Source organism: Saccopteryx bilineata, chromosome 3 (assembly GCF_036850765.1).
Source record: "Saccopteryx bilineata isolate mSacBil1 chromosome 3, mSacBil1_pri_phased_curated, whole genome shotgun sequence".
In the NCBI taxonomy this organism is placed as follows: Eukaryota; Metazoa; Chordata; class Mammalia; order Chiroptera; family Emballonuridae; genus Saccopteryx; species Saccopteryx bilineata.
The window spans coordinates 95,335,146-95,347,637 of record NC_089492.1 but is presented as its reverse complement, the minus strand read 5'-3'; the positions used below and the strand labels follow the sequence as shown (position 1 = coordinate 95,347,637).

The 12,492-nt window shown below is 42.8% G+C and overlaps 1 protein-coding gene across 3 annotated transcripts in view; it reads left to right on the top strand.

Annotated features, from left to right (window-relative positions):
• The first annotated feature begins 500 nt into the window (after nucleotides 1-500).
• ATL2 (atlastin GTPase 2) overlaps nucleotides 501-12,492 on the top strand; it is a 58,959-nt gene continuing 46,967 nt past the window's right edge. Inside the window, exon 1 of one of the 3 annotated variants that reach the window (XM_066266935.1) lies at nucleotides 501-661. In XM_066266935.1, the coding sequence (XP_066123032.1) occupies nucleotides 544-661 (118 nt within the window). In that variant the 5' untranslated portion in view covers nucleotides 501-543. Of the gene's footprint in view, nucleotides 662-996; nucleotides 1,190-12,492 lie in introns of those variants that run through there. The other 2 variants (XM_066266932.1, XM_066266934.1) reach the window with 2 other exon arrangements.

The following is a 12,492-nucleotide window of genomic DNA, read 5'->3' as shown; positions in this document are numbered from 1 at the left end:
AAGAGGAAAAGCAGGGCACAAGCAATGGCTGGGCGGTGGGGCGGGGTGGTAGGAAGGGAGGAGGGAGAGAGCTGTGGAGAAGGAAGGTGTAAAAAGGAGAGAAGGAAAGGAGTGCGAAAGCGATCTCCTGTGCAGGGCACGAGTCAACGATTTTGGAGAAGAGCTGTCAAGAAAACTGGTTTCCTGAACTGGGAAGGAGGGACTTGATTCTAGGGAGATCCCTTCTGGGTTTATATAGACCAGCCCTGCGCTAAGGGGGTGTGGTACTGCGCTCAAGGATGTGGGGATGTGAGAGGGTGGCGGTGGAGGCGCAGCCCGATTTCTCCTAGAAGGGAAAAGCCAGGAAAAGCTGGCGGCTGGTGGGCACTGCGGGGGCGGAGCGAGGGTGCCGATGGGCGTGACAGGGGAGGGCGTGGGGAGGACAGGGAGGCGCTGGCTGAGGGCGGCGCTAGGACCTGTCCGCGCCCCGCCGGCTCCCGGGAGGTTGATAAAGCGGCGGCGTTGTTTGACGTCAGTGGGGAGTTAATTTTAAATCGGTACAAGATGGCGGAGGGGGACGAGGTAGCGCGGAGGCAGCGGCCGCACCCGGAGCTGCGACGCCGGCGGCAGACCAGCGAGTCAGACACCGCGGTTAACCACGTCTCGTCCACGACCCTCCTAGGTACGGGCCGGTGGGGCGCAGCCCGCGGGGCCCGGGTGGGGAAGGGGCGCTGGCCGCTGGGACTCGCGGGCTCCGGCCAGCGGCGGCGGGGTCGCCGTCCGCGGTTGGCTCGGCTCTCCTCCCGCCGCCGCGCCGGGCGTCCGGGCCTAGCCCCCGCCGCGCCCCGTGCTCCCGCCGCGCGCGGCCGGAGAGGGTGCCCCGGGCTGCAGCGCCCGCAGCTGTCGGGCGAGCGGGAGGCGCGCGTCTGCGCCCGGCCCGGCCCCCTGGCCGTCGGCCGCGTGGCTGGCGCTGCGTCCGCCCCGACCTGAGGGGGCGGCCTTGAGCCCGGGCAGAGGACAGGGGCGCGGGGAGGGCGGCGGCGGCAGGGTCCCGGACAGCGCCAGACGCTGCAGGGCGAGCTGTCACCCGCGGGCGCTCGCTGTCCTGTGCCCCTCGTGCGGAAAAGGAGGACGGGGTAACGGGGCGTGATGGGTCCCGCGGAGCAGGAGGTCGCAGAGCGCGCAGGGGGAGCCGACAACCCGCTGCCAGGTCGGAAAGCTCCCCAAACACCTTTCCAGGGCCGAGTCGCTGTCCGCAGGCAGGGCCGTACCCGGGCGCTCGCGTCCAGGGCCCCTCGGCCCCGAACCTATTCGCGCGGTTGCGCGTGACTAGGATGCGAGTCCAGGGTTCATTTGTCAAACTGGGGTTATGATCACTCAGACCTTAGTAAGGCCCGATCTGGCCGAAAGTGCCCGGTGTGAAGTCACCTGATCCTTCGCTCCCGGGTTTTGCTGAATTGAGTTCCTACTGTATGTGTACCAGGAGCGCACTGCCCCCTCGGAGACGCTCTTGCGTTGGCAGCGGAGTGTTGTGTGTCCCTCTCGCTGATGGCAACCCTATTTTTAGGAATGTAGCATTTGATGTTTCGCTGTAGTGTGAATTGAACGCATGAAGTTCTGATTGAGAATTTTGATGGTACTTAAAGGTATGAAGTTTTTCTAAGGCTTATAAATAATAAAGGCTTACTGTTGGGTTAGTACGGAGTTTGTTAACTACACTAAATACGAACTTGTGTTTTTCAGAATGCTCACTTTCTAAAATCTGATTAAGATTTTGTGAGATGAAATATGAAACATTTTACTAAAATCTTAAATATGAAGACTCCCTTTAATAGAAAAGTTTATGGGAAATATGGTTCGTAATTTATAGTAGCCCTTGGACGTGTGGAGGTGATGACAAATTGTAGAGTTTTGTTGAGGGAAAAAGAACAGGAAGTAAAGGTGATTTTATTATTACCTGCCAATCAAAGCACATGACAGAACTGTTTACACAGTAAAAATAAACAAAAAAAGGGGCTGTCTTAGAGCTCTTCTGGTTGGAATTCTCAAGTAATTGTCTTGGAGGGCTCATGATTTGGTTAATTTACCTCTTTTGGACTCTGAGAGATATATGTGTGTGTCTGTCTATCTGTTTTTTTAAGGTAACCGTTTTAGATGTAGTTTCAAAGTGTTTTATGACTTTCCTAATCAGAAGCATAACTTTATGACTCAGTCATGACTGTGAAGATGGTTTTTATGCTGTGGTACACTGAGAAGAGATGCAATTCTTAAGACTTGGTAAACAGGGCTTGCCATTTATTAAATGCTCCGTCTGCTACTCAGATTTTTAGTCTTTTTTTTTTTTTCTTACTGGAGTTAGACTTCACTTGATGGTCATTCCTAACAAGGGAATGCCTGAAACAGTCCCTTTCCCTGCTAATTTGCTCTGAATCACCTATCACTTCATTAAAAACCAAATTTGTTAAGATTTGTGTTTAACATAAGAGCAAACAGGCTGTGAGTGAGTGGGGACTCATCTGTGTTGTTTTTTTTTTAAATTTTATTCATTTTAGAGAGGAGAGAGAAAGGGAGAGAGAGAGACAGAGAGGGAGAGAGACAGAGAGAGAAGGTGGGGAGGAGCTGGAAGCATCAACTCCCATAATGTGCCTTGACCAGGCAAGCCCAGGGTTTCGAACCGGCGACCTCAGCATTTCCAGGTCAACGCTTTATCTTTTGCGCCACCACAGGTCAGGCTGGACTCATCTGTTTTTGACTGTGGAAACTCTGTCACCCTCTGCTTTCTGGATAAGTTAGGTTGAAGAGCTAGGTAGGGGTGAATCCAATAGTTTAAGTCTTAGGAACGTGCTCCTTGTCTCTTTTAGGAGAAGAGCTTACTCCTTTTAGTAATGTAGGCTCTTTATAAAATATTAACAGTCATTGTAATGACTGTAGGATGAGAGGAATATGTGGATGTGATTAAACCTATTTAGTCAAGTGTTTTGAAATTCTCTTTTTGTATGAAGAAGGAGCTGTCTTACAGTAAAGAGGTATTTATTATAAGGAAAATAAACCATGGATTTAAAATGAGATTCTGGCCTTGCCTCAGTTGGGTAGCTTTGCTGGTTAGAATGTTGTCCCAATATGCCAAGGTTATGGGTTCTATCCCCAGTCAGGGCACATACAAGAATCAACCAATGAATACATAAATTAGTAGAATAACAGATCAATGTCTGTCTGTCTTCTTCCTCCTTCCTTCCCCTTTCTCTCTAAATCTCTAAAATCAATCAACTAATACAAGTTTAAAATGAGATTCTGGCCTTAAGTCAAGTACACCTATTTTGGAATTCTCTTTTTATTTGCTACTATTTTATAACTTTAGGGTAAAGTTTTTGAATAATCACAAGTAAATGTAATTTCTTGAAATTGCTAGAATTTTCCCAAAACTGTGATTTGCCCCCCTCCCCTCATCTGTCTGATATTAAGCAGCTGCTGAGAGCAGCTACCTGGAAGACTGTCACCTAGTTTGATGTGGTAGTTCAAGACATATCTTTAATATTGTGACTCTTACTAGCAATATGCTTTTAAAAAATTGTTTATACTCTAGCAGAAGACCTGTTTGACACACAATTGTAAGCAAAGCCACTTGGCAGACTCAAATTTAAGTGCCAAAAAGGTAAGGAATGGGAGTAGAAGTTAAATTTTTTTTGTAATGGTAATTTACAGCTTTACCAAAGGAGGTTTTCTCTGGGATGGGTGCTGGGAAACAGCTGTCTTTCTTTCTTTTTAAAAGTGTGATAATACTGTAGTCTGTCTGTGTAGCCATTTTAGGGTTTCAAAGTTCAGGTGTGTTGTTTCCTTTCTTGGGCATTATATAACTTAAGTAAGATAATTGGGAATGTAGAATACTGAGCTTGATTCCCCAATGAATACGTTACTCATGCAAGTTTCTTCTTACTTTTACTCTTTTTTCAGCACTCATAGTGCAGAAGAATGGTTGAGGGCTTTCTCTATTAGCTTTAAAAATGGATAGCAGAAAAAAACAATAATCTGAAAATATGATGGCAGTAGGGTAACACTTGTTACTTACAGAAACACTTTAAACATCTTGCTTTGGTTTTATTTCTTAAAACCTTCCTGTGAGGGAATTAAGTTATTCCTGATGGAGGCAGTGATTGTGACTTGTCAGCAATCTCAGAAACTACTCAGAGGCATTCTTACTGCTTCTTACCAGGCTTAGAGGAGGTAGGAGGCCTTTTTTGCATTGAAAATTATCACGAGGCCCTGGCTGGTTGGCTCAGTGGTAGAGCATTGGCCTGGAGTGTGGAAATTCTGGGTTCGGCCTTATGCTTTTCCATCCCTCCCCCTTCTTCATCTTTCTCTCTTTCTCTTCTCCTCCTGCAGCCATGGCTTTAATGGTTTGAGCAAAGTTGGGCCCTGGTGCTGAGGATGGCTCCATAGCCTTCCTCAGGTGCTAAAATGGCTTGGTTGCCAAGCAGTGGAGCAGCGGCCCAGACAGGCAGAGTATGGCCTGATAGGGAGTTTGCCTGGTGGATACTGGTTGAGGTGCATGCTGCAGTCTGTCTCTGCCTCCCTGCCTCTCACTTAATAAAAGGAAGGAGGGAAGGAAAGAAAATTATCACATAGTTAGAGATGATTGGGTAAAACTTTGAAGTCTGAAATTATACTAATGAGAAGATTAGGGCTGTTAAAAAGTAAAGGCAGGGTGCAGTGGATAAAGCGTCAGCTTGGAACACTGAGGTTGCCAGTTCGAAACCCTTGGGTTGCCCAGTCAAGGCACATATGAGAAGCAACTATGAGTTGATGCTTTCTGCTTCCCCTTCCACTCCCCCCTTTCTCTCTCCTCTTTAAAATCAATAAATAAAATCTTAAAACAAAAAGTAAAGGCAAGGCAAGCTACTAAGTGGAGTGGAAAATTTAAAGGAAGGGAAATTTTGTAGAAAGAAGTACTGTAATAAAGTAGAACAATTGCTTGTTGTGGACATTGACAAGCATTAAGTATTCTTAAATGCGAAGCCAAGGTAACTTTTATTTTAGTGAGAGGAGGGGAGACAGAGACAGATTCCCACATGTGCCCTGACCAGGATCCACCAGGCAAGCCCACCTGGGGGCGCTGGTCTGCCCATCTTGGGCCGTTCCTCCTTTGCTCAGCAATGAAGCCATTGTTTTAGTGCCTGAGGCAGAGGCCTCAGAGCCATCCTCTGCGCTGGAGGCCAACTCCCTGGAACCAATTGAGCTGGGGCTGTGGGAGTGGAAGAGAGAGAGAGAGAGAGAGAGAGAGAGAGAGAGAAGAAGGGGAAGAAGGGGGTGGAGAAGCAATGGTCTCTTCTTGGAATCTAACCTGGGACATCCACACCCTGGGCCCATGTTCTACCACTGAGCCAACTGGCCCAGGTATGCCAAGGTAACTATTTTAAAAACCATTTTTCAAGTTATTGCTAAACACATCTTTGTGTGTTTGAGTGTACACATATTTGCTAAACTTGGGTAGACTTTTATAAAAATGTGTGTATATACCTGAAGTAGCCACTCTCACTATTTACTCTGGAGCAAGTGGCCATAAGGTAGCTGGTTTTATGGGCAGATCATCTCTATGTGAAACAACTGTTAAAGTCATGAGAGACTTATTTATGCATCTTATATACTCCCAAAGAGATAGTTTGCACTTCTGACTGACTTGGGGTTTAGTCTTTTAGGCAGTACAAGTAGGATATATGGGATTCCTTTGCTAACACACCAACTTAATAAAAATTATTCATACAGTTTGTATTTCTATGGTTGGCATAAAAATAACTAGTAACTCGATTAACTTGGTGAAGTATGTAACTAATGTAAGATGCTTATCTAGGATCTCTAGTACATTTTATCTTTTTATTGCATAATAACAGATTGTGAGGGTAATTTTTTTTTTTTTGGTGAGGGTAATTTTTTAAATTTCATTTTTTCATTTTTCTTGGGGGGGGGGAGAGAGAGAGAGAGAGAGAGAGAGAACGAACGAACACGGGGGGGGGGGGGGAGCTGGAAGCATTAACTCCCATATGTGCCTTGACCAGACAAGTGCAGAGTTTTGAACTGGCGACCTCAGCAATCAAGGTCCATGCTTTATCCACTGTGCCACCACAGGTCAGGCCGGGGTAATTTTTTTAATGTAAAAGTTTTATTTGTTGATTTTAGAGAGAGAGAGATACATGTATGTTTTGTGACCCAGGATCGAACCTACAACCTTTGCATATCAAGGTGACGCTCTAACCAATTGAACTAACTGGCTAGGGCCAGGGTAATGTGTTTCTTTAATCATAGAAAAGAAAGTTTATGGAAAATTAACAAGGAATCAAAAATTGAGTGACTTCACTTAAATTCTCTGAGTCTTGTAGCCTTCACATATGGTGGTGATAATCCTCTAACAGATGTGTTGTGGGAAACAAATGAGATGACAGGGTAGAAGTGTGTTGTAAATCGTAAAGTTGACTGTGCTTAAGATCCAGTACTATATATGTAAGAATGTGCCACTTTGACTACTTGTGTTATTATTTATATGTATATATTTGCAGTCAGGAAGTATCTTCTTTTTTTTTTTTTTTTTTTTTTACATTTTTATTAAGCTGGAAACAGGGAGAGACAGTCAGACAGACTCCCGCATGCGCCCGACCGGGATCCACCCGGCACGCCCACCAGGGGCGATGCTCTGCCCATCCTGGGCGTCGCCATGTTGCGACCAGAGCCACTCTAGCGCCTGAGGCAGAGGCCACAGAGCCATCCCCAGCGCCCGGGCTATCTTTGCTCCAATGGAGCCTTGGCTGCGGGAGGGGAAGAGAGAGACAGAGAGGAAAGCGCGGCGGAGGGGTGGAGAAGCAAATGGGCGCTTCTCCTGTGTGCCCTGGCCGGGAATCGAACCCGGGTCCTCCGCACGCTAGGCCGACGCTCTACCGCTGAGCCAACCGGCCAGGGCCTAGGAAGTATCTTCTAATTTGTTTTTCCTGTAATGTGAACAGAGGTTTAGTTTGGGCAAGGGTGGTAAGTAAATATTTAACTTTATCTGTAAAATAGTGATAATGTGTTCATGATTAAGGTTATTGTGAGTATTAAACGTGATAAAAGTGCTTAACCCAGTGGAAAACATTCTGTTGATGGTAGTTATTAACCACAACAGTGTGGTTATCTAAGATGAGACTTTGAACTAAAAATTAATTTATAAAATAGGTGACTTGAAAGGACTTAGTTTAGTTTTTATAAGAAAAATATACATTCATGTTTCTGCTGTCTTCATTTTAATAAACTCGTTTTAGAGAATCACTTAATCATGTGTCAGTGTATTCTTCTGAAATTGTTTATTTTAATTACAGGATTCAGTATGAATTAAGTCTTTAGTTAAGGTCATGGCAGTTTCCAAGTAGAGTGCTTTTCAAACAGTAAACGTGCAAAATCTAACTAGGATCTTTTATGCACAAGAATGCCTAAAAAATGACTGACTTGATACCACACTAATTGTGAAGCACATAAAAAGGTTTTTTTCCCCCCTTGATGTAATCATTTACAGTCGAGTAATGGATAGTGATTAGAACATATTTTAACTAAAGACTTACTTTTGAGTTCTGTAAACTTTCTGTGACCTTCAGAGTGGAGGCTTGGAATTTAATACTATCTCAGTAATAACATTTTTTCCCCTCCTGGTGGTTGATATCAACCGTAGCAAACTTGCAGGTCTTTAAACTTTTTTTTATTATTATTAAATAGATAATCTGTAAAAACAAACTTTAGAAGCTTTAAGCCTTTCTTACAGACACTCTTTAAAGGGGGGTGAAATTGACACACTAAACAAGCTGTTTTTTCTATATTTGAATGAATGGACTTATGAGATATTAAAAATTGGATTAGGTTCACTTTTATCAGAACGGGGGTGATTTTTTTATTAAAGTCGGAGAGAGATTTTTTTTTTTTTACCTATATCGATTAGACTTTATGGATTGTATTCTGTTCCATTAATCTTTCTAGTTCTATGTAATTATTATTTTTTTATAAATAAATTTTACCCTTATTTTTAGATTTTTTTGAAGACAGTTATTAATCAGATGTTCAGATATTGTTTTCTTTTCATCAGCAGTTTAATTTTAAAATAAATATGACAGTATAAACTGGCTATGTGGAATTTTTGTTTAGAGTTGAGAGGCTTTTTATTGCAGGAAAATGGCAGTGCACTTGGATATTGTTTCTCAAAAATGCTAAAGTAGATTAAAAGGTCAAGGGAAGGTTAACAATGTAGTTAATGTCAAATGTCTTACAAGGGGATGACTTAAAAAAAATTTATTGATAGATTTTAGAGAGAGAGAGAGAGAGAGAGAGAGAGAGGAACATCAGTCTGTTCTTGTATGTGCCCTGACTGGGGATCGAACCTCTTGACTTTTGCTTATTGGGACGATGCTCCAACCAACTGAGCTGTCTGGCCAGGGCACAATTGGATGTTAAGATAGAAATTTACTGCCTTTACAGCTACACTTGTGATGGATTGAACAGGATTTGTGATCACAGCTCTTTACCTAATAGGAGTAATATGGTAATTCATACTTTGTTGTAAAAGTTTTGATTTTTTTTTTAAATTTCAAAAGTAATCTTTTTTTTATTATTCATTTTAGAGAGGGGAGAGGGAGGACCAGGGAGCAACTCCCCATAAGTGCCTTGAACAGGCAAGCACAGGGTTTCGAACTGCTGACCTCAGCTTTCCAGGTTGATGCTTTATCCACTGCGTCAGGCCAAAAGCAATAATCTTTGTAGACACTTGGAAAACACAAAATAAAAAGGAAGAATGTAAAAATTATTATCAACTACTGGTAACCACAGCTGACATTTTAGTATACATCTTCTACTTTACATCCCTTTTTAAATGCACAATTTTGATTTTTCCTAAATTGAGATCTTACTGTAATTTTGTAATTTACTTTTTCATTTCATGCATTTGTGATTAAATAATCTCTACAACATGATTTCCTAAGTAGCATTGTAGTATTATTTATCTAATCCTTCTTTTGGAGATAGGGTTATTTCTTGTCAATAATGCTGGATAAACATCTTTGTAGATAAATCTTGAACTTTAGGATGAGGTTATAAAAGTAGATTGCTGGGTCAAATGTAATGTATATTTTAAAGATTGAAGACACACATCAGCAAATCGATTCAGAAAGGTTGTATCCATTCTTTTTCCTATTAAGGTTAGGTTTGTGCTTTACAAATACTGGGGGTCCTTGGGTTATGACATAGTTCCATTCCTACGACAGTGACATAACCCGAATTTCGTTAAAAGTTAAAACACACCCTAGCCTAAGTCACTTACCTATCCTAACACAGTTGTAAAATTATAATCTAGATTCTAGAACATAAAAATACAACTACCGTATTTCCCCATGTATAAGACGCACCTTAATTTTGGGGCCTGAAATTTAAAATGTATTACATAAAGTTATTGAACTCAAGTTTTGCTCATCATCAAATTCATACAACTCTTCATCACTGTAAAAACTCCCATCAATTAGCTTATCCTCATCTGTGTCTGATGACGAATCACTGTCTTCATATATTGCCTCATCCTCAGTTCCATCTATGGCATTTGAAATGCCACACATCTTAAATGACTTGACAATGATCTAAATCTTGATATTATCCCAGAATCTTTTCACTCAGGTACAGACTTATCCTGTGGTTGATTTCTTCACTCTTCCTGCTGGTGTCAAATTGTTCCCAGAAGACTTCATCCATTGGTTCCATTCTTCTCTCTCCTGCCAGTTTTGAAGTGTTTGTTATTGCTGACATCAAGCAATTCTTCTTGTCTTATGCTGAACCATCTTTGTGGACACAGGAATTCCAATTGCCTTTTGCTCTTCAATCCATATCTTCAATTCCCTCTCTATATCAGGTCATTTTGCTGACTTTCCTCTCTTGGCCTTCTTCTGCCATGGCGTTTTCAGTAGGATTTCTTCGTCCTGTAGCCAGTCTCAGATTGATTTCTCAGTTGGAGGAGGACCAAACTTACCTTCAGCAGCATGATTTCCATTCACTTTTGCAAACTGGATCACTTTTAACTTGAATTCAGCACTGTACAAAATTTTTTTCTGGGACATTTCTGGGCAGAACGTGGCAAAACAACCCACTGTAATATACCGGTAACAAGTATGAAACAATGAGTGCAAGGACAAGCGCGAAAAAGTGGGAAATGCAAGTAAAAAAATGTACAACCACTGTATAAGATGCACCCAGTTTTTAGACCCCAAAGTTTTTGGAAAAGAGTATGTCTCATACATGGGGAAATACGGTAAGCCATAGAAAAAGGAAAAGGACATAAATATACTGTACTATAGTAACAGAAAAAATGAGTGTAAAAAAAAATCCGTACCTTTATTCCTGTGATTGGCTTGCACATTGGAAGGGGCATTGCAAGGTGATAGAGAATGACCTATTCCAAGGACAAAGCTGGAGAGGCAGGAGAACCTGCAGAAGGAGCTAGAGATACCTGGGTCAGGTGAATCAGGATTGCCTAAGGAATGTGCAGGAGATGCTGGAGATGATTCTACCTGTACTACAGGTGTTTCATCTTGAGAAGCAGCTGATGTAGAGGGTACTGGATCTGTTGCAGGCCTATCTACCTTCTTAAAGAAGTGTTCCAGGCTAGTCTGGAAGGTTGATGACTTCTTCTCTTCCAAAATCTGTTTATAGCATTGCAAGGCATCTATAACAGCTCTGTAGACCTTACTGAATCTGTCATCACTGGGGTCCTCAGCCTGAAATTTTGCCAATCCATCCTCTCCCATAGAAAAACCTTCTGCCAAACCCTTGGTAGTACATCTCTTGGGTTCTGGAGTTTCTATCTCTCCCTCTTCAATCAGCTGCTTGTTCAGCTGAGTGAGGTCCTCAGCAGACAGCTCCTCTTCCATGTGATGCCAGTAGCTCTGTGACATCCATTGTGATGACTTTCATCTTTGAAGTACTACCATCTGAAGACTGACTTATGTTTAGGAGCCATGATAAGGACCAAAAAGTCATCTAATAAAGCAACACGAATGGAACAGTCACTTTTAACAGACCAAAATGGTGTAGGTGAGTGTACTGGGGGACGCCAACTCCCTCACTCATGCTGTGTTCCTGTGTATTCTTCCATCACGCGCAACCAAACTAGTTTGCCCCGGTAGTCCTAAGTATGACAATGCTAACGGTGTAAGCCAAAACACGTCTCAATTTTTTTTTAAAGTGCAAGGTGGGGAGGTTGGGGGGCAGAGAGACAGACTCATGCATGCGCTGGACCTGGGATCCACCCAGCAAGCCCCCTACAGGGTGATGCTTTGCCCATTTGGGGCTGCTGCTCCATTGCTCAGCAACCTAGCTATTTCAGTGCCTGAGGCAGAGGCCATGGAGCCATCCTCAGTGCCTAGAGCCAACCTGCTCATATCATTTGAGCCATGGCTGTGGGAAGGGAAAAGAGAGAGAGAGAGAAAGAGAAGGGGTGGGGGAAGGGTGGAGAAGCAGATGGTCACTTCTCCTGTGTACCCTGACTGGGAATTGAACCTGGGACTTCCACATGCTGGGCCTACGCTCTATTGCCCAGCGACGCTCTACTGCTGAGCCAGCTGATCAGGGCATATCTCAATTTTTAAAAGTTTTTATGAGAGTGTGCATAAACTTGAAACATCCTATGCCTAGACTGTCATAACCTGAGGACTCCCTGTACCTTTGTTTACAAGTGGGTGTTGTTATTTAAAAGTATCAACACAGGTAAAAATGGGGTTCATTTGCATTTCTTTGATTACAGTTGATTTTGAAAATTGAACAGGGTAACTGAATATGAATTATTTTTAATTGGATTTTTGTATTCTTTGACCATCTCTCTGTTTCTTTTACTCTTTTGTAAATGCCCTTTTACATACAAGAAGTTCCTTTTTATATTTGCTTTTTAATTTTGTGAGTTTGGAGAGTAGTATGCTTTAAAAATTTAGAATGGTTCCATGTGAGTGTTTTCTTAAATAAAAATGACAACTTTTCAATTATTATTAGTTGTTAATCTCTTCTAAATCTGTAGGTATGCCACTGGAGAATTTTTCTTTAATTGTATATATTTTTTTACTTTTCTTTGAAAGATACTCTTTAATCCTCTTTCTTTTTAATGTCATATGTAGATCTGCTTCAGGGTCCAATAGTGTAGTAGAAACTCCAAATTTAGGAGCTGGGTTCAAATTGCTACCACAACCAAGTTTCAGCTTCCTCAACTTAAAAAAAATACCAACCTTAGAAGTTTAAGATGAAAAGATAATGTCTTACCTGACCAGGTGGTGGCACAGTGGATAGAGCTTCAGCCTGGGATGCCGAGGACCTAGGTTTGTAACTCTGAGGTTGCCAGCTTCAGCGTGGAGTTGCCAGCTTGAGCGTGAGATCATAGACATGACCCCATGGTTGTTGGCTTGAGCCCAAAGGTTACTGGCTTGAAGCTCAAGGACGCTGGTTTGAGCAAGGGGCCACTCAGTCTGCTGTAGCCCCCTG